The sequence below is a fragment of the Neoarius graeffei genome, chromosome 2 (assembly GCF_027579695.1).
Source record: "Neoarius graeffei isolate fNeoGra1 chromosome 2, fNeoGra1.pri, whole genome shotgun sequence".
In the NCBI taxonomy this organism is placed as follows: Eukaryota; Metazoa; Chordata; class Actinopteri; order Siluriformes; family Ariidae; genus Neoarius; species Neoarius graeffei.
Window position 1 is genome coordinate 64842278 of NC_083570.1, and position 22151 is coordinate 64864428.

General features: G+C 41.1%; 1 protein-coding gene across 8 annotated transcripts in view; it reads left to right on the plus strand.

Moving 5' to 3' along the window:
• si:ch211-272n13.3 (ankyrin repeat domain-containing protein 26) overlaps positions 1-22151 on the plus strand; it is a 95406-nt gene that overhangs the window by 63539 nt on the left and 9716 nt on the right. For 7 of the 8 annotated variants that reach the window (XM_060914686.1, XM_060914687.1, XM_060914688.1 and 4 more), the window contains 7 exons: positions 1970-2063; positions 2452-2478; positions 17474-17551; positions 18228-18362; positions 18563-18675; positions 20548-20692; positions 20947-21237. In XM_060914686.1, the coding sequence (XP_060770669.1) occupies positions 1970-2063; positions 2452-2478; positions 17474-17551; positions 18228-18362; positions 18563-18675; positions 20548-20692; positions 20947-21237 (883 nt within the window). The remainder of the gene's footprint in view (positions 1-1969; positions 2064-2451; positions 2479-17473; positions 17552-18227; positions 18363-18562; positions 18676-20547; positions 20693-20946; positions 21238-22151) is intronic. The other variant, XM_060914691.1, reaches the window with a different exon arrangement.

The window sequence follows — 22151 nt, forward strand, 5'->3', positions numbered from 1 at the left end:
GTACCCGGACCCTTCTTCTACGCAGCCATGATGCTGTAATTGATGCAGTATGTGGTTTGGCATTGTCATGTTGGAAAATGCAAGGTCTTCCCTGAAAGATGTCGTCTGGATGGGAGCATATGTTGCTCTAGAACCTGGATATACCTTTCAGCATTGATGGTGTCTTTCCAGATGTGTAAGCTGCCCATGCCACACACACTAATGTAACCCCATACCATCAGAGATGCAGGCTTCTGAACTGAGCGCTGATAACAACTTGGGTCGTCCTTCTCCTCTTGAGTCTGAATGACACGGCGTCCCTGATTTCCATAAAGAACTTCAAATTTTGATTCGTCTGACCACAGAACAGTTTTCCACTTTGCCACAGTCCATTTTAAATGAGCCTTGGCTCAGAGAAGACGTCTGCGCTTCTGGATCATGCTTAGATACGGCTTCTTCTTTGAACTATAGAGTTTTAGCTGGCAACGGCGGATGGCACGGTGAATTGTGTTCACAGATAATGTTCTCTGGAAATATTCCTGAGCCCATTTTGTGATTTCCAATACAGAAGCATGCCTGTATGTGATGCAGTGCCGTCTAAGGGCCCGAAGATCACGGACACCCAGTATGGTTTTCCGGCCTTGACCCTTACGCACAGAGATTCTTCCAGATTCTCTGAATCTTTTGATGATATTATGCACTGTAGATGATATGTTCAAACTCTTTGCAATTTTACACTGTCGAACTCCTTTCTGATATTGCTCCACTATTTGTCGGTGCAGAATTAGGGGGATTGGTGAGCCTCTTCCCATCTTTACTTCTGAGAGCCGCTGCCACTCCAAGATGCTCTTTTTATACCCAGTCATGTTAATGACCTATTGCCAATTGACCTAATGAGTTGCAATTTGGTCCTCCAGCTGTTCCTTTTTTGTACCTTTAACTTTTCCAGCCTCTTATTGCCCCTGTCCCAACTTTTTTGAGATGTGTTGCTGTCATGAAATTTCAAATGAGCCAATATTTGGCATGAAATTTCAAAATGTCCCGCTTTCGACATTTGATATGTTGTCTATGTTCTATTGTGAATACAATATCAGTTTTTGAGATTTGTAAATTATTGCATTCCGTTTTTATTTACAATTTGTACTTTGTCCCAACTTTTTTGGAATCGGGGTTGTACATAAATTACACCAATGAAACTTCGTACGCTCAGATTACTATTCATGATCTACGTTGAATTTGAAAATCATTTACGAGAAATTATTATTTTCAGAGTTATAGCCCTTGATTTTCGTTATTGTACTTTGTACAAGTGGACTCAATCTGGACAGGTTTTCTCAGAAACTACGTCAGTGAAGTTTTGCGTGCTCATTCTACTGAAAAATGCTGGGTAGCATCTTATGAAGGTGTCATAGCACTTACGACATCATAAGTCAGTATTAAGGCAATGGGCTTATAAGGGCGTAAGTGTTAAGAGGTCTTCATAAAATGCTCGTGGCGGGGGATAGTGATGATCATGCCTTCTTGTTTTTTGAGATTTGATCATTAGTGTCTGATGCTTAGGGCATCTAAAGTGGTGGTTCTCTCTCTCTCTCTCTGTCTCTCTCTCTTTCATTTTTTACAGCAGTGTAAATCACAACCCACCATTTATCAAATATATTACATTTACTTATTGGGTTCTTATAGTATTTTAACCTGATTGACTGGTAACTTGAATTGATTGTGTTTAATCCAAACCTTAAAAACTCAAAAACAAATCTGCCTATAAATAATGTCAATTTGCACCTTATTTATTCTGTATTCTGTCAGTAAAAAGTTCAGGAATTTAAAAAATGGGTTCAATAAATAGCCTATTAATATTATTGTACATATTTAAATAATGAACCTAATATTTAAATGATTCATTTTCAAAAAGTCTGTGCTGAGGAGTTTTTGGATTTCTTTAACTGGTTCAAGTGATTATAGAAATAATGTGATTTTGACATGTTCACAGATTGGAGATTGAGAACGCCAGACTAGAGGCAACGGTAAAACAACAAAATAACCGCATTGAAATACTCCAGAAAGAAGCTCAGGAAGCTACTGCTGTAAGTACAGATTATTATTATTATTATATAATTAAGCTGTCTCACTAATTGCATTACTTTTTTATGTTTCTTCTATTCTGTTATAGTAAAGAGATGAAGTGAATAAATTAAGGAAAAAGGGAAGGGAAAATATGAACTCTAACAACTAATAATAGACTGTTTGTGTCTGTACTTGTATCATGCATCAGTAGGGGTACTCAACTCTAGTTCTGGGGACCCACACAAAACATTTGAGTGCAGTGAGTCCCCAGTACTGGTCCAGAGATCCTCTGCTATAGAACGTTTAAACCCGAGTGTGCATTTATAGCTCATAAATCTTGTACATTCTCACCTCCATGAAATGCTTCATGCCTGCTGTGAACTGATAGTATGAGTATTCTTTTCACAGCTGACGGAGTCATCACCAGGAGGAGCGGTTGGTATTTTACATGTAGCTGTGATGCTAATTGCTATTTCTACTGAGTTCTTAATCAACCACTTTACTAAGTGTCCACATACAGCCCAAGCCAAAGTGCAAACCTTTAAGTTGTTGGGTTCCTATGCTCCAGCTAATAAAATGATGTTGAGTGTAAGTGCAGAATGCCAGAGAATATTTACATTTCATTTGAGTTTACTAGATGGTATTACATCTCTATTGGATGACTCATAAAAGAATGAGAGCTCTTTTATCCATACATTTTTCAAGTCAAGTCAACTTTATTGTCAAATGTGCTATACATGCTCGACATACAGCACAGATGAAATTTCAGTCCTCTCTGACCCACGGTGCAAATAGGCAATGCAATAAATAAAAATAGAATAACTGAAATAAACAATATAAACAGTATAAACACCCTAGATAAGAAATAGACATAGACTAAACACTCACAGGTGTATATTGTATATACTAGTGCATCTCAAAAAATTAGAATACCATGAAAAAGTTCCTTTTTTTCACAATTTAATTCAAAAAGGTAAACTTTCATATATTCTATCTTCATTACATGTAAAGTGAAATATTTAAAGCCTTTTTTGTTTTAATTTTGATGATTATGGCTTATAACTCATGAAAATCAGAAATCCAGTATCTCAAATTATTAGAATATTCCCTAAGATCAATCAAAAAAAAGGATTTACAATACAGAAATGTCCAATTTCTGAAAAGTATATTCATTTATACACTCAATACTTGGTTGGGGCTCCTTTACCATGAATTACTGTATCAATGCGGTGTGGCATGGAGGTGATCAGTCTGTGGCACTGCTGAGGTGTTATTGAAGCCCAGGTTGCTTTGATAGTGGCCTTCAGCGTATCTGTATTTTTGAGTCGGGTGTTTCTCATCTTCCTCTTGACAATACCCCATAGGTTCTCTATGGGGTTCAGGTCAGGCAAGTTGGCTGGCCAATCAAACACAGTAATATCATGGTCAGCAAACCATTTGGTAGTAGTTTTGGCACTGTGGGTAGGTGCTAAGTCCTGCTGGAAAAGGAAATCAGCATCTCCAAAAAGCTCGTCAGCAGATGGAAGCATGAAGTGCTCTAAAATCTCCTGGTAGATGGCTGTGTTGACTTGATAAAATACAGTGGACCAACACCAACAGATGACATGGCACCCCAAATCATCACAGACTGTGGAAACTTCACACTGGGCTTCAAACACCTTGGATTCTGTGCCTCTCCACTCTTCCTCCAGGCTCTAGAACTGTGATTTCCAAATTAAATGCAAAATGTACTTTCATCTGAAAAGAGGACTTTGGACCACTGAGCGACAGTCCATTTCTTTCTCTCCTTAGCCCAGATAAGACACTTCTGACATTGTCTCTGGCTCAAGAGTAGCTTGATATTAGGAATGCGAAAGTTGTATCCCCTTTCTTGAAGATGTCTGTTCGTGATGGGTCTTGATACACTGACACCAGCCTCAGTCCACTCCTTGTGAAGCTCTCCCAAGTTCTTGAATCAACTTTTCTTGACAATCCTCTCAAGACTGCGGCCATCCCTGTTGCTTGTGCACCTTTTCCAGCCACCCTTTTCAGCAATGACCTTTTGTGGCTTACCCTCCTTGTGGAGGGCATCAGTGATCATCTTCTGGACAACAGTCAAGTCAGCAGTCTTCCCCATGATTGTGGTTGTGTGTACTGAACTAGACCGAGAGATACACTGTGTTCATACTGTTTTACTCAAACTCGAAATGAAATATTCTAATATTTTGAGATGGGTTTTTTGTTTTTGTACTGTATGCCATACTGATTAAAATTAAAATAGAAAAATGCCTGAAACATTTTAGTTTATGTGTAATGAGTCTATAATATATAACATTTTCACTTTCTTAAACAACTGATGGAAAATATTGAACTTTTTCACAATATTCAAATTTTTTGAGATGCACTAGTGTGTGTGTGTGTGTGTGTGTGTGTGTGTGTGTGTGTATATACAGTTGAAACCGTATATTTACATACACTTTAGGAAAAGACAATCTTTTTTTTCTCATAGTCAGACATGAAATCAGACATTCACTTTAACTTTTTCATGTCTGTCTGAATATTTAAAATTATTTCAATGTACTTAATGCCAAATTAATCAGAGAAGGAGTTTTTTATTCAATATTTTAATTGCTTTTATCAAATCAGAAGTTTACATACACTTCATCAGTACTTGGTACAATTGCCCTTAAACTGTCTGACTTGGGTCAAACGTTTTGGATAACCTTCAACAAGCTTTGCACAATACTTGACAGGAATTTTGGCCCATTCCTCTTGGCAGAACTGGTATAACTGGGCCATATTTTTTGGCTGCTTTGCATGCACATGTCGTTTCAGCTCTGCCCACAAATGCTCAATAGGGTTGAGGTTGGGGCTTTGTGATGGCCACTCCAAAACATTGACTTTGTTGTCATCAAGCCATTTTTTGACCAGTTTGGCGGTGTGCTTCGGGTCATTGTCCATTTGGAAGACCCATTTGCGGCCAAGCTTTAACTTCCTGGCAGATGCTTTCAGGTGTTGGTTCAGTATCTCCACATACTGTTCCTTCTTCATTACTCCATTGATTTTGTGAAGTGCACCAGTACCTCCTGCAGCAAAACAACCCCACAACATGATGCTGCCTCCGCCATGTTTCACTGTTGGTATGGTGTTGTTAGGATTGTAAGCGTCTCCTTTTTTTATCCAAACATATCATTGTTGATTATGGCCAAACAGCTCAATTTTAGTTTCATCCGACCACAAGACATGTCTCCAAAAATTGAGATCCTTTCCCCTGTGTTCATTTGCAAACTGTAATCTGGCCTGTTTATGTTTGTGTTGGAGTAATGGCTTTCTCCTGGCAGAGTGGCCTTTCAGCCCATGTTGGTGCAGAACTCGTTTCACCGTGGACAGTGACACACTCTTACCAGCTTCAGCCATCATCTTCACGAGGTCCTTTGCATTCATTCTTGGGTTCTTACGCACAGCACTGACCAGAACCCGCTCATCTCTGGGACTCAGAATCCGTCTCCTTCCTGTGCGGTATGATGGCTCGACATTCCCACATTGTTTATACTTTCGTATAATGGTTTGAACTGAAGACCGTGGCACCTTCAGGCTTCTTGAAATTTCCCCCAAAGATGAGCCAGACTTGTGCAAGTTAACCATTCTTAGTCTGAGATCTTGATCAATTTCTTTAGATTTACCCATGTTGTGTACAAGGAAGCACTGTGTTTGAGGTGTTCCTTAAAATACAATCACAGGTGTGTGTCTCAGGTGTGTCTCCAATTAATTCAAATGTTGCCAATTAACCTATCAGAAGCTTCCAAAGACATGACATCATCATCTGGGCGTTCCTACATTGTTTAAAAGCACACAAACTGCAGTGTATGTAAACTTCTGATTAGATAAAAGCAATTAAAATATTGAATAAAAAACTCCTTCTCTGATTAATTTGGCATTAAGTACATTGAAATAATTTTAAATATTCAGACAGACATGAAAAAGTTAAAGTGAATGTCTGATTTCATGTCTGACTATGAGAAAAAAAAGATTGTGTCTTTTCCTAAAGTGTATGTAAATATATGGTTTCAACTGTATATATACACACACACGTACATATACAGGTGCTGGTCATATAATTAGAATATCATGAAAAAGTTGATTTATTTCAGTAATTCCATTCAAAAAGTGAAACTTGTATATTATATTCATTCATTACACACAGACTGATATATTTCAAATGTTTATTTATTTTAATTTTGATGATTATAACTGACAATTAATGAAAATCCCAAATTCAGTATCTCAGAAAATTAGAATATTACTTAAGACCAATACAAAAAAAGGATTTTTAGAAATGTTGGCCAACTGAAAAGTATGAACATGAAAAGTATGAGCATGTACAGCACTCAATACTTAGTTGTGGCTCCTTTTGCCTGAATTACTGCAGCAATGCGGCGTGGCATGGAGTCGATCAGTCTGTGGCACTGCTCAGGTGTTATGAGAGCCCAGGTTGCTCTGATAGTGGCCTTCAGCTCTTTTGCATTGTTGGGTCTGGCGTATCGCATCTTCCTCTTCACAATACCCCATAGATTTTCTATGGGGTTAAGGTCAGGCGAGTTTGCTGGCCAATTAAGAACAGGGATACCATGGTCCTTAAACCAGGTACTAGTAGCTTTGGCACTGTGTGCAGGTGCCAAGTCCTGTTGGAAAATGAAATCTGCATTTCCATAAAGTTGGTCAGCAGCAGGAAGCATGAAGTGCTCTAAAACTTACTGGTAGACGGCTGCGTTGACCTTGGACCTCAGAAAACACAGTGGACCAACACCAGCAGATGACATGGCACCCCAAACCATCACTGACCGTGGAAACTTTACACTGGACCTCAAGCAACATGGATTCTGTGCCTCTCCTCTCTTCTTCCAGACTCTGGGACCTTGATTTCCAAAGGAAATGCAAAATTTACTTTCATCAGAGAACATAACTTTGGACCACTCAGCAGCAGTCCAGTCCTTTTTGTCTTTAGCCCAGGCGAGACGCTTCTGACGCTGTCTCTTGTTCAAGAGTGGCTTGACACAAGGAATGCGACAGCTGAAACCCATGTCTTGCATACGTCTGTGCGTGGTGGTTCTTGAAGCACTGACTCCGGCTGCAGTCCACTCTTTGTGAATCTCCCCCACATTTTTGAATGGGTTTTGTTTCACAATCCTCTCCAGGGTGCGGTTATCCCTATTGCTTGTACACTTTTTTCTACCACATCTTTTCCTTCCCTTCGCCTCTCTGTTAACGTGCTTGGACACAGAGCTCTGTGAACAGCCAGCCTCTTTAGCAATGACCTTTTGTGTCTTGCCCTCCTTGTGCAAGGTGTCAATGGTCGTCTTTTGGACAACTGTCAAGTCAGCAGTCTTCCCCATGATTGTGTCGCCTACCAGTGGCGTGCACAGACATTTTGGGGGGCAAGTGCTCTGGGGGGAAAAAAGGGCACTTTTTTTGTGCATGTGGAACACCTTATTATAAAAGTCTGAGATTTAACCCTCCTCTTGTGTTCGGGTCGCCACTGACCCGTTTTAGTTTTTAAAGGTGTAAAACAACCACTTAATGTTAATTTATTACATCAAGGCTTTTTGACTTTGCCAGGAATCTCTAGTTGAACAAAATAGAAAAATAAATTTTTGTTTTCCTAAATCTGAAAATGGTCTAGCAAAAAATATAATACTTATGTGCAGTTGTTTCTGTATGCGATGGGCTACTTCACGACAAAATAATTACAGCTTGGGCTTAGAGGGCAAACAATACATTTTCACTCAGTTCATGTGTTACCTGGCTGGTGGGGCAGGGGAAGAGCTGACTGACTGCCCGATGTGTTGTCTGCGCTACGACAAGGCCGTAGCTTCCAGGACGCTATGCTGCTGCAACCTCACATTGAATGCACTGCACGCTTGTTCACGTGACAGAGCAAGAGAGACAGAGGTCCGGTGTGTGTGCGGAGGGGGCACACATCGGGACATTATTTTCACACACGCTTTTAATGCCGCGGCTTTTCTAAAAGATCATGTCGACATTGGCCTCAGTAAACTGTAAAAAAAAAAAATTAAAAAGGGCACTTTTTTGGACAGAGGGCAGAGGGGCAGGTGCTTGAGCACCACCTTGTGTCTATCTGTGCACGCCACTGTCGCCTACAGAACTCGACTGAGAGACCATTTAAAGGCCTTTGCAGGGGTTTTGAGTTAATTAGCTGATTAGAGTGTGGCACCAGGTGTCAATATTGAACCTTTTCACAATATTCTAATTTTCTGAGATACTGAATTTGGGATTTTCATTAGTTGTCAGTTATAATCATCAAAATTAAAAGAAATAAACATTTGAAATATATCAGTCTGTGTGTAATGAATGAATATAATATACAAGTTTCACTTTTTGAATGGAATTACTGAAATAAATCAACTTTTTCATGATATTCTAATTATATGACCAGCACTTGTATATGTGTGTGTGTGTGTGTGTGTGTGTGTGTGTATATATATATATATATATATATATACACACACACTACCGTTCAAAAGTTTGGGGTCACCCAGACAATTTTGTGTTTTCCATGAAAAGTCACACTTTTATTTACCACCATAAGTTGTAAAATGAATAGAAAATATAGTGAAGACATTTTTCTGGCCATTTTGAGCATTTAATCGACCCCACAAATGTGATGCTCCAGAAACTCAATCTGCTCAAAGGAAGGTCAGTTTTATAGCTTCTCTAAAGAGCTCAACTGTTTTCAGCTGTGCTAACATGATTGTACAAGGGTTTTCTAATCATCCATTAGCCTTCTGAGGCAATGAGCAAACACATTGTACCATTAGAACACTGGAGTGAGAGTTGCTGGAAATGGGCCTCTATACACCTATGGAGATATTGCACCAAAAACCAGCAGCTAGAATAGTCATTTACCACATTAGCAATGTACAGAGTGGATTTCTGATTAGTTTAAAGTGATCTTCATTGAAAAGAACAGTGCTTTTCTTTCAAAAATAAGGACATTTCAAAGTGACCCCAAACTTTTGAACGGTAGTGTGTGTGTGTATATATATATATATATATATATATAAAAGGACAAAAACAGTCAAGGGCACTTGAGGTATAGCAGGTAAACATGAAATAAGCAGTATAAATAATAAACTAATAGCTGTTAAGGTGAGGTAGTGCGGAATAGTGCAAATGAGCGAGGTAAAGTGAAATGTGCAGTCCCTGAGTTCAGTGTGTTAATGAACGTTGAGTGTGTGTGTGTGTGTGTGTGTGTGTTTGGGGGGGGGAACTGTGAGGGTGACATGATGTCAGATGCTGAAGGGGGGAGGCAGGGGTGTGTGCGAGCAGAATCTGTGACAGGGGGCAGAGGGGGGAGGAGGGGCAGAACAGGGAGGGAGTTGAGCCTCCTGACCGCCTGGTGAAAGAAACTGTCCTTGAGCCTGCTGGTTTTGGCCCAGAGACTCTGCAGTCTCCTCCCCGACAGCAGCAGACTGAAGAGGCTATGAAATGGGTGGGTGGGGTCACCTGCAATCCTGATGGCTTTGCAGGTGAGGCGGGAGTTATAGGTCAAGTTTACATTAGACCATATCTGTCTCGTTTTCTTCGCGGATGCACTGTCCGTTTACATTAAAACGCCTGGAAACGCCGGGAAACGGGAATCTGCCAGGGTACACGTATTCAATCCAGATCGTGTCTGGTCCGGTGCTGTGTAAACATTGAGATACGCGGATACGCTGTGCTGAGCTCTAGCTGGCGTCATCATTGGACAACGTCACTGTGACATCCACCTTCCTGATTCGCTGGCATTGGTCATGTGACGCGACTGCTGAAAAACGGCGTGGACTTCCGCCTTGTATCACCTTTCATTAAAGAGTATAAAAGTATGAAAATACTGCAAATACTGATGCAAATACTGCCCATTGTGTAGTTATGACTGTCTTTAGGCTTGCCATCCTTCCACTTGCAAGTGGTAAGTGACGCGCATGCCCGACATGCACTGAGATCACACACACAGCGGCTCAGTCCCAAATCACTGCTCGTGCGCTCCACTCGCGCGCTCTGTGAGCTGCGCAGGGCCGGAGTGCGCACCCTCCAGAGGGCACTCGCTGTTCAGGGCGGAGTGATTTGGAGCGCAGGATGCCTGCGGAGCCGAGCGTATCCGTGTATCGGTGTTGCTGTGTGCACGCGAATCGTGTATTGGCGTTGCTGTGTGCACACTAATCGTTTTAAAAACGTTAATTTGATGATCCGCTGATACGGTCTAATGTAAACCCCACCATAGATATCCATTAGAGAAGGGAGAGAGACACCAATGATCCTCTCAGCTGCTCTCACGATGCGCTGCAGAGTCTTGCAGCAGGACACGGTGCAGGCGCCGTACCACACGGTGATGCAGCTGGTCAGGATGTTCTCGATGGTGCCTCTGTAGAAAGTGTGCATGATGGGGGTTGGGGCTCTTGCTCTCCTCAGTTTGTGGAGGAAGTACAGACGCTGTTGGGCTTTTTTGGCCAGTGATGCAGTGTTGTTGCTCCAGGACAGGTCTTCAGAGATGTGCACACCCAGAAACTTGGTGCTGCTCACCCTCTCCACTGCAGCACTTTTATAGCAAAAAAGGAGACATTCTGCATCTTAGATATTATTTCATTTCAAATTAATTGTGCTGAACTACAGAAGGTGAAATAATGAAAATGTGGCTGTCCAATTTTTCGAGGGAAGAATGTTTAAAGTAGCCAGTTCACCTTTCCCAGCAGCCTCTGCGCTAAGTAGCAAATCGCCGTTTTCAGCGTTATCAATGCACAAACAATCTGCAACAGCAATGCGCAAACAATCCACAACAATGCGATGACATCCTAGGCCATAGATCATAAATTGTAACGTGAAATTGTAGATATTTTGACAAAGTATTTATAATTTAAATTCTTTTGACTAATCCATTCTGTTTTTTATATGGTTATTCCATTGTAATGGACCAGAAGCAGCCTTGGTTGTCTTGTGGGCAGCCACAAAGGAAAGAATATCTCATCTCATCTCATTATCTCTAGCCGCTTTATCCTTCTACAGGGTCGTAGGCAAGCTGGAGCCTATCCCAGCTGACTACGGGCGAAAGGCGGGGTACACCCTGGACAAGTCGCCAGGTCATCACAGGGCTGACACATAGACACAGACAACCATTCACACTCACATTCATACCTACGGTCAATTTAGAGTCACCAGTTAACCTAACCTGCATGTCTTTGGACTGTGGGGGAAACTGGAGCACCCGGAGGAAACCCACGCGGACACGGGGAGAACATGCAAACTCCGCACAGAAAGGCCCTCGCCGGCCCCGGGGCTCGAACCCAGGACCTTCTTGCTGTGAGGCGACAGCGCTAACCACTACACCACCGTGCCGCCCCAGGAAAGAATATATCAGGCATAATGTGCTCAAAACTTTCATGTATGACATGTGGATGAAGAAAAAGTTTGAGATAGGTTTTGTGAAGATTCTGCTGCAGCATGCACATGGTGACCCAGAGGTGGTTAGAATAAGCAAAAAACTGTAATCAAATAAAAGTATTGTTACTTATTATTAATAATAATAATAATAATAATAATAATAATAATAATAATGGGCGGTGCGGTGGTGTAGTGGTTAGCACTGTCGCCTCACAGCAAGAAGGTCCGGGTTCGAGCCCAGCAGCCGGCAAGGGCCTTTCTGTGTGGAGTTTGCATGTTCTCCCCTTGTCCGCGTGGGTTTCCTCCGGGTGCTCCGGTTTCCCCCACAGTCCAAAGACATGCAGGTTAGGATAATTGGTGGCTCTAAATTGACCGTAGGTGTGAATGTGAGTGTGAATGGTTGTTTGTCTCTATGTGTCAGTCCTGCGATAACCTGGCGACTTGTCCAGAGTGTACCCCGCCTCTCGCCCATAGTCAGCTGGGATAGGCTCCAGCTTGCCTGCGACCCTGTAGAACAGGATAAGTGGCTACAGATAATGGATGGATGGAATAATAATAAGAATGACTCAAGAAGAAATAAAAGTACTCATCAAATAACTTGAGTGTGAGTAAAAAAGAATCTCATAAAATGACTACTCAAGTAGGGAATAACTTCACATGATGATTTATGTAATGTATTACATTCAAATATATCAGAGCATCAGTTATGTCCAAAATAACAATTTAAAGTGCTTGTCTAATAAATACAAGGTAAAATCTGTTCATTCAAGTACTGTACCTTCCATCCATTATCTATACTGCTTGTTGTCAGGGTCATGGGGAAGTTGGAGCCAATCCCAGCTGACTTTGGGCAAGAACTGGGGCACACCCTAGGCAGATCGCTAATCTATCGCAGGGCTAACACAGAGACGAACAACCATTCACACCTATGGGAAATTTAGAGTAGCCAGTTGACCTAATCTGTGGAGCACCCGGAGCAAAACTGCGCAGCTACTGGAAGAACATGCAAAGTCCACACAGAAAGGCTCCAGTTGGCCACAAGGTTCGAACCCAGGACCTTCTTGTTGTGAGGCGACAGTGCAAACCACTGCACCACCGTGTTGCCATACAATATCATTATCTTAATAAAAAATACTAAATTATATATTTACCAAATAACATGGGTGGCACGGTGGTGTAGTGGTTAGCGCTGTCGCCTCACAGCAAGAAAGTCCGGGTTCGAACCCCGTGGCCGGCGAGGGCCTTTCTGTGCGGAGTTTGCATGTTCTCCCCGTGTCCGCGTGGGTTTCCTCCGGGTGCTCCGGTTTCCCCCACAGTCCAAAGACATGCAGGTTAGGTTAACTGGTGACTCTAAATTGACCGTAGGTGTGAATGTGAGTGTGAATGGTTGTCTGTGTCTATGTGTCAGCCCTGTGATGACCTGGTGGACTTGTCCAGGGTGTACCCCGCCTTTCACCCGTAGCCAGCTGGGATAGGCTCCAGCTTGCCTGCGACCCTGTAGAACAGGATAAAGCGGCTAGAGATAATGAGATGAGATGAGACCAAATAACATAAATTAGGGCAATTTTGCCACAGGTTAGTTTCATAAATCTTCCTAACTAGTTTAACATCTTGTGAAAGCGGGGGCATGGTTGATGCCAGTTTGTGAAATGGTAAGGAGTTTTACCTGTGAGGGATTTATGTTAATAAGCATACTGTGTTACAGAGAACTGAGCAATACAGAGCCATGTGTGTGGTCAGAAAAAACGAAAATCTCTGAAAAGCAAAAGTGAATGAAAATAAAGCACACACTTGAGTTGTCGTAAGCCTGCCTCCTGTCTCCTTATTTTCCCCTCGAGTGTTACACATCTCTTCCATTATTTCTTAATATAAATCTTTTGAAACCCATACCAAAGTCACAAAACTGTTTAATTTCTTCAAACTTAATACAGTCCATTTGTGTGTTCAAAATCTATGTATCAAAGCAATCAACGTTGTAGAACCTGTGCGCTCGTGAATAAAATGTAATAAATAAAAAATAGCGAGAAGTGTATAGTCGAATGTAATGGGGTATAAATATGTATTTTCGATTGTAAAAAAAGATACTCAAGAGTGAAAACTATTATACATTAAGACTACTCCTATAAGTAAAAATTTTTGGAAAAACAATGCACTGAATTCTGGGAAGAGTGAGATGGCCCATTTGAATAGCCATTTTCATAAGACAGAAATATAATACATACCTTTTTTAAGGCATACGGTGGTGCTTGAAAGTTTGTGAACCCTTTAGAATTTTCTATATTTCTGCATAAACATGACCTAAAACATCAGATTTTCACACAAGTCCTAAAAGTAGATAAACAGAACCCAGTTAAACAAATGAGGCAAAAATATCATACTTGGTCATTTATTTATTGAGGAAAATGATCCAATATTACATATCTGTGAGTGGCAAAAGTATGTGAACCTCTAGGATTAGCAGTTAATTTGAAGGTGAAATTAGAGTCAGGTGTTTTCAATCAATGGGATGACAATCAGGTGTGAGTGGGCACCCTGTTTTATTTAAAGAACGGGGATCTATCAAAGTCTGATCTTCACAACACATGTTTGTGGAAGTGTATCATGGCACGAACAAAGGAGATTCCTGAGGACCTCAGAAAAAGCGTCGTTGATGCTCATCAGGCTGGAAAAGATTACAAAACCATCTCTAAAGAGTTTGGACTCCACCAATTCACAGTCAGACAGATTGTGTACAAATGAAGGAAATTCAAGACCATTGTTGCCCTCCCCACAAGTGGTCAACCAACAAAGATCACTCCAAGAGCAAGGCGTGTAATAGTCGGTGAGGTCACAAAGGACCCCAGGGTAACTTCTAAGCAACTGAAGGCCTCTCTCACATTGGCTAATGTTCATGAGTCCACCATCAGGAGAACACTGAACAATAATGGTGTGCATGGCAGGGTTGCAAGGAGAAAGCCACTGCTCTCCAAAAAGAACGTTGCTGCTCGTCTGCAGTTTGCTAAAGCTCATGTGGATAAGCCAGAAGGCTATTGGAAAAATGTTTTGTGGATGGATGAGACCAAAATAGAACTTTTTGGTTTAAATGAGAAGCGGTATGTTTGGAGAAAGGAAAACACTGCATTCCAGCAGAAGAACCTTATCCCATTTGTGTGAAACATGCTGGTGGTAGTATCATGGTTTGGGCCTGTTTTGCTGCATCTGGACCAGGACGGCTTGCCATCATTGATGGAACAATGAATTCTGAATTATACCAGTGAATTCTAAAGGAAAATGTCAGGACATCTGTCCATGAACTGAATCTCAAGAGAAGGTGGGTCATGCAGCAAAACAACAAGCCTAAGCCCACAAGTCGTTCTACCAAAGAATGGTTAAAGAAGAATACAGTTCATGTTTTAGAATGGCCAAGTGAAAGTCCTGACCTTAATCCAATCGAAATGTTGTGGAAGGACCTGAAGCGAGCAGTTCATGTGAGGAAACCCACCAACATCCCAGAGTTGAAGCTGTTCTGTACGGAGTAATGGGCTAAAATTCCTCCAAGCCGGTGTGCAGGACTGATCAACAGTTATCGGACACGTTTAGTTGCAGTTATTGCTGCACAAGGGGGTCACACCAGATACTGAAAGCAAAGGTTCACATACTTTTGCCACTCACAAATATGTAATATTGGATCATTTTCCTCAATAAATAAATGACCATGTATAATATTTCTGTCTCATTTGTTTAACTGGGTTCTCTTTATCTACTTTTAGGACTTGTGTGAAAATCTGATGATGTTTTAGGCTGGGCTGCCAACTCTCACGCAATGAGCGTGAGACACACGCATTTGTCTGTCTTCGCATGCTCACACGCCATACCTCCGATTTCTCACGCTAGAAAAAAAATCTACTTTATCTATCTGATCTAGGCTACCCATTGCGTTGCGCCAACCACTTGCAATCGATCAATTATGCCTTACGCACGGCTAAACAGGCAGAGAGGTGTTCCCTTCTGTACACACTCCCCTATGGTAGGTGGCGCATCTAATGATGCTGCACTCGCCGGAAGTTGGATAATTGCCTACCGTCAATTTAGAGGAAGAGGAGAGAGAAGAAGGTATCTGAGTTGAAGACGGGTGACTCAGACAGGTTTGTACATATGCACGCCAATGTGTGGTGTTACTGGCGTAATTATGAACTTAAAGTTTCTTAATCGTTTTAGCCTATAAGTGTTGTGAAAATATTTAATGTCATATCGAGAGCTGTGTACTAGGCATGCTAAATCATTATAGGCCTACTGCCGTGCCACAGCCTCTATCTTCCCCAACAAGCAGCACGGGAGAGCACCTCCTTAGCACACGTTTATTAAGGTGCATTTTTAGTTTGTTTACTGTATGTTATCATACTTTATGACTTTATTTGAAGCCATACTGGAAATGTTGTAAAATAAAGCAAGTAAGAGATAATATTACAAATGCAAGAAGAGCCATTAGCCACCATACCTACTGTTTATTTACAGGGTATTTATTTTTAATTATTTATGATGTATGTAATTGCTCAGTTAAAGTAAATAAAGCATGGTCACCTGTAATATCAAAGAACTTGAACTTGTGAATAATTAAAAAAAAGACAGAGAACAATATACTGAGGAGACAGGGTTTCAAAGAGGGCGAGACAGGTAGAGAATATTTGTCAGATAACAGGCCCTGACGAATGCTCTATTACTAATAAGAAACATAGATAAGAAATAAATTAATAAGAAATATATTAATATAGCTTATTTAAGTATGACCAAAATTTTTAAGCCCAACTTTGTGTGCACATTCCCACCTATGGCCAAGGTTCAGCTTTTTGTGTTTCAATACTGTTCAAACTTAATCATTTTAATGTTTCTTGTAGCACATGCACATTTTGCTTACTGTTTAAGCATTTTATTTGTTATTTTGCTGTTGATATTTTTCCCCATGCCAATCTTCTGCTGAACCCAGTGGTGGGGAAAGCCCTTAAATGCATAATGAATAGTCAGTGAGGGACAATCTTATTTTTTGCAACAGTTATTAAAAACTTAACATTTAGTTTCAATTCAGAAGGTGTTTAGGCTTAGCTGATGAAATATTTTCAAACATGAACTTGCCTTTAAATCTGAAACACAGGTCTATAGGGCTACAGGAACATTGGCAGTCATCTGTAGTTTTCTAGTGTGGGGGCTTTTAAGCCAAAACTTGGTGCTTTTGTTGGCCACAAGCTGAAGGCCTGGCAAGTCAGGGTGGTAAGAATGTAGGTATGGCACAGCAGGCCACTCCAAAAATCCACCAGAATGCAGGAACATCTACTAAATCCAAAATCTCAACCCCCCCTCCCCCCCCATTGTCCATCTCCAGCTGGACGACCCACAAACAAAACACCAGAATGCAGGGGGACAAATGAATATCAAACTGAATACAAAATTCCCACTTACTGCATGGTGTGCGGAAAAATTTTGCTGCCCCCCCCCCCCAAAAAAAAAAAAAAAATCTCACTCCAAGGAATTTTGAAAAGTTAGCAGCCCTGTTTTAGGTCATATTTATGCAGAAATGTAGAAAATTCTAAAGGGCTCACAAACTTTCAAGCACCACTGTATGTTGTAGTAAATTTTTATCGTAAATGTTATAACAAAGTGTTTCTGAGACATATATCTGTACCACAATTCCATCAGTGCTCCTAAGTTTCCAGTGCACTGCACAAAATATCAAGGCCTTCAAGACAATGCCTGCCATATTTGAATAATTAGTTGGGTTGTTTATGGACATTTTCTGCTCTTGGTGGTGGCATTTCTATCGGGTTTTTTTTTTTCCCCATTTGGTTGAGCTTGCTGTTACATGAAACTTCTGCTGTGTTTATGGTTCTTGGGGGTCTGAACTGCATTTTAGTGTTGGTTTGTGATGAAAATAGTTTAAAATCTGCATGAATGTCACTGTATGCTTAAAGATTGCAAAGAACTCTTCATATCGCTATGGAAATGCCTCACGTGCCTTTGTATGACCTCTTTTGCATTCTCATAGGTACGAAATCAGTTGGAGAATTTAGTCACAAATTTGCAAAGCAGCAAGATGACTCTCGAAGATCAGCTCAGTCGTGAGGTGCGACTTTTCTCACTCTGCTATTCAATTAAAAGTATCTGGTTTGGCTTTTCAGTTGCATTGCTGAGGAGTATGTTAAACTTACGTTTTTTAAAGTACATTCAACATGATTTCAGTAGCTGCTGTAGTAGTTATACCAGAGGGTGATATTTGGATCACAAATCTGCAAGACTCTTACCATTACTGGAGGCCCAGAAGTCGAAAATGTAATTTTTTTTTTCATAGGACGAGATAATACAGTTATAGAGGTTGGTTGTCAAATTCAGAATGATGAGTATTGGCCAAAATTAAGATCAGTTACAGGCAAGATAAGATGGCGGTATTATTACTGCATGATACAACTACATATCTGGAATGATCATTTTAATAGGTAGTATGCTAGCTTCAGATCTGTGGTGTTTTAGATGATGTTGAAGATGTTAGCTTATATGCACAAGCGCTGCAGATGCTACAGACGGGAGATGTTTTTTGACACAACATTACCATTTATGAAAGGACTTAATTACAAATTTGAGTGTGATTAAGATTAATATAGGAACCTACTGGGTAGGACAGTATAGAATAAAAAATAATTACAGACTTGTTCACTAATGTTATTATTGTTAAGTGCATGCATGGTTTAAATATGCTGGTAAAAGCTTAAACTTAAATTAGACTGATGTTGCTTTCCTCTCAGGTACAGAAGCAGAGTACGCTTTCCCACAATGTCCATGACTCTCAGGCTCTGTGGGAAGAGGAGCTGAAGAATCGGTCACGGTTCAGTCTCCGACTGGCTGAACTGGAGAAAGAGAAAGGAGAGCTCAGCAACCAGGTCACTGTAACAGCCAGCCTCACTTTTGTTCTGTAATTTTATGTCATTCATACGATGAAATCTTTCCTAAAGGAAAAACCATACAATGGAGTAAGGCTGTGTGAACACGGTCATTGTGTCAGTTAAAGTAATTAAGTGGAATCGGAGGTAATTTCCAGAATCTTTGTTGGTTTTGTGCCACTACTCTATGTGTACTCCAGATGGAGCTAGAAAAGAAGAAAGCCAAAAAGATAGCAGAGCAAAAGAAGGCCGTGGATGCCCGACTGGACCAAGAGATGAAAAGAAACACTGAACTTCAGAAAGAAATGTACAGGTAATTCTAAAAGTCCATCTGCCTCTCCCTGCAGTACTGAGAGACCAAGCTGTGTTTAGCAAGTCATGCTTAAGCGGATAGTACGTTTCCTGCTTCAATACCGACTAGTGGCCTAGTGGTAGCGTGTCCGCCTCTCGATCGGGAGATCGTGAGTTCTATTCACGGTCGGGTCATACCAAAGACCATCATAAAAATGGTACCTACTATCATCTGGCAAGGCACGCTGCAATACAGATGTGCATGGAGAGTCAAACTCTCGTGGTTACCAGAGGACTAGCCCCCCCACTGTAACCCTAGCTATGTAATAGGCGAGAGGCTGAGGGCTATGGAAACGGAGATCGGCGCCGCCCGATGCGCCACCATACAGGTTGGGCCTGGTTAGTACTTGAGTGGGAGACTGCCTAGGAATACCAGGTACTGTAAGCGGCGTGGGAAGGACTTTGATTTGATTTTGACGTTTCCTGCTTCTGGATGTCCCAATGGACTGTGGGATTAGGGCGAGTTGTTCTTATTAGATGCCATGTCATGGTCAGGCAGCACAGTGGTGCAGTGGTTAGCACTGTCGCCTCACAGTAAGAAGGTTCTGGGTATGTGTACCTGCCACCAGATGTGTGTGCTATATTCACCCAAGAGAATTCAGGGAAGCTACTTGATGGCGTCCTGGATCGCCAACCCTCAACTATGAGGATGGCAGCAGACAGATCGACATTGACATCAAGGCCTGGTTTGGTCAAACACTTAGAAATTATTTTTATAGCAGGACATATTAACACTTCTTTATCTATATCTGTGTATATAGATATATCTATCTATACATTTATTGGCATAAAACACTTGTCCTACAAAGGCAAAATGGCAGTAGCACTGACAATAAGAAAATAGCATCAAATTTTTGCAGTGAATATTAATTATTCTATCCACATTCACTGGATATGAGCAACTGCATGCTCTGATTGGCTACTCTACTACTACGATATCAGCTCATATACCGTGAGTAGAGAAAAACAAAATGGCAGAGCGTCTTGCTGAACCAACTGAGGATGAAATAAAAACTGTACTCGAAAACAAAACCCTAAAAGTTATCAAGTATTTAAAAGAGAAATACCGAAAAGAATATAGTTTGTTGTTTTTGTGTGTTCCCCCCCATTATCTCCTGTTCCACCCTCCAGCCCAGTCGGTGGTGGTAATGCACCTTTAAGTTGGTTTGCCAACCACCAAAAAACCCAAAAGGAGAAGACGACCAAACTCCCCCCCCCCCCCCCCCAAAAAAAAAAAAAAATGGAATAAAAGTATTTGATGGGAAGAACATCTTTTTTTATTTTTCAAGAATTACGGTATTATTATAGCATTTTTCACAAATTGCTCCTGTCATTTCACCAGTTTGTTTACATTCTCAGCGGAAATTATTTTGTCGGACGTTTTGTGTAAAGTTTTTATTTATCGAATTTGCAAAAAATAAAAATGCTCTGTTTCTCAAAATCCAGTGAATGTGGATAGAATAAAACAGTTATTCCACTCAATCTCATCGTACACGGCTTATCGCCGACTCGGTGCTCCGCACCTCGTCAGCTATCAACTCGTGTACGACTCGATCTCATGGAATAACTGTTAATTATCTACCATGAATTAACTTCTGATTTTTAAAGATTTTGACACATTTTGTGTGCATAACTGCAATAATTTCAAACTTGCTGCTCGGTGGGGGAAACCTGGACAACCCAGAGGAAACCCATATAGACAGGAGAATACGAAACTGTGCATAGACAATAACCCAAGTACAGGATTGAACTGGGGACCCTGCTTTATATGGACAGAACCATTTGTTTATTGTACTTGTATATGCTGAATAAAGGGAAATGTGTGTGTTTGCAGGTTGCGGACTCTGGTGAAAACTGCTAAGAAGAAGCTGCGGGAGCAGGACATAGGAGAACTGGGTTCTCCACTGGGCAGTCTGAGAGGAGAGCTTTCCTATAGACAGAATGAGATGGAGGGAGCTGTCAGCAGGATGAAGATAAAAGTATGTCTCAACGTACAAAACTGTTTATGCTCAAACATGGCAGAATTGTTTGATCCTGTATTCATTTTACATCTTAAAGATATTGTATGGGGCTATTCCTGTCGTATAGGTGATCAACAACTCATGAGGTTTCAGCATTTATTATTTTGAACTCTACAGTTTTTCTTTTTTTTTTACCCCTGTTTATTTATTGGTCTTCCTTCTCATGCCAGTTATCTTACTCCCTACATCTCCCCCTCTCTGTATCTCTACAGGTGGATGAGTTACAGGTGCAGTTGGAGCGGGAGGCGTCGCGCTGCTCCAAGCTGGAAGACATGAACCGGGAGCTGAAGGAGCAGCTCAACTCTCTTAAGAGCCTGGGGCGCACTCACGAGCGTCTGGAGCGCAGTAAGCAACAGCTGGAGGATGAGGTGACAGTCCTGCGCAGGAGGGTGGAGGCAGGAGTCATGGACCAGAGCCAGGCTGAACAATTCCGAAGAGAGACAGAGGAGAGAGCCAGACAGGAGGTCCGGCGTAAACTAGAGGAGATCAACCTCTTCTTGCAGGTACAGGCAAAGGGAATATGGTGAAGCTTATAAGGAGCAAGGATTTTAGAAAGCTTTTTGTTAATGTGCTCGTCGATCCATATCATTCTTTACATGATGATTATATTAATTGGTGCAGTCACCACACCTTTTTATATTTTAAGGTGTCAAAGCGCAACTGTGGGCTGCAAGAATGACAGAAACATGGACCTAGTGTAATCCCAAACCCTTAGCTTATCAGTCATTTTATACCTAAAGATGAGTCATGCCTCTATACAGGAACCTTTATCTGAAATTCACCAAATGAAACCATTGGTATGGCGATGGCCAAATAGACAATCCTTATATTATACTTTCATAATGCAAAAATTATTCTTTATTTCACGACATTGTATAAACAAGATCAGCTGTGAGCTACTGCTCACTTGCGTATCCCCCCCGCTCTCACTTATATCAGAATGCAAGCAATCGAAGGAACAGGACACTTATTATGAATGTTGACTTCAACAAATAATTAACCCTGAAACGAGTAAGTAAAGAGCAGTGTTCTCCCCAGGGATTTCAAATAGCATCCTGGTAAACTGTCATTTTGAAATAGCATCTTGCTTCTTGAAATAGTGTCAAAATCCACGCTATATGTTTCGTAAATACATTCAATCGGTAAACAGGAAGTCGATGTGGGACAGACCCGAAAATGGTATACATGGTATAGAACCCCAAGCTGAAGTTAAGTACCAAATATCAAGCAGGTGTGATTTGTAGTTGCTGAGAAAAGTGTTACAAAAATTTTGTACATCCACCTTATACAGTGGGGCAAAAAAGTATTTAGTCAGCCACCAATTGTGCAAGTTCTCCCACTTAAAAAGATGAGAGAGGCCTGTAATTTTCATCATAGGTACACTTCAACTAAGAGACAGAATGGGGGGAAAAGAATC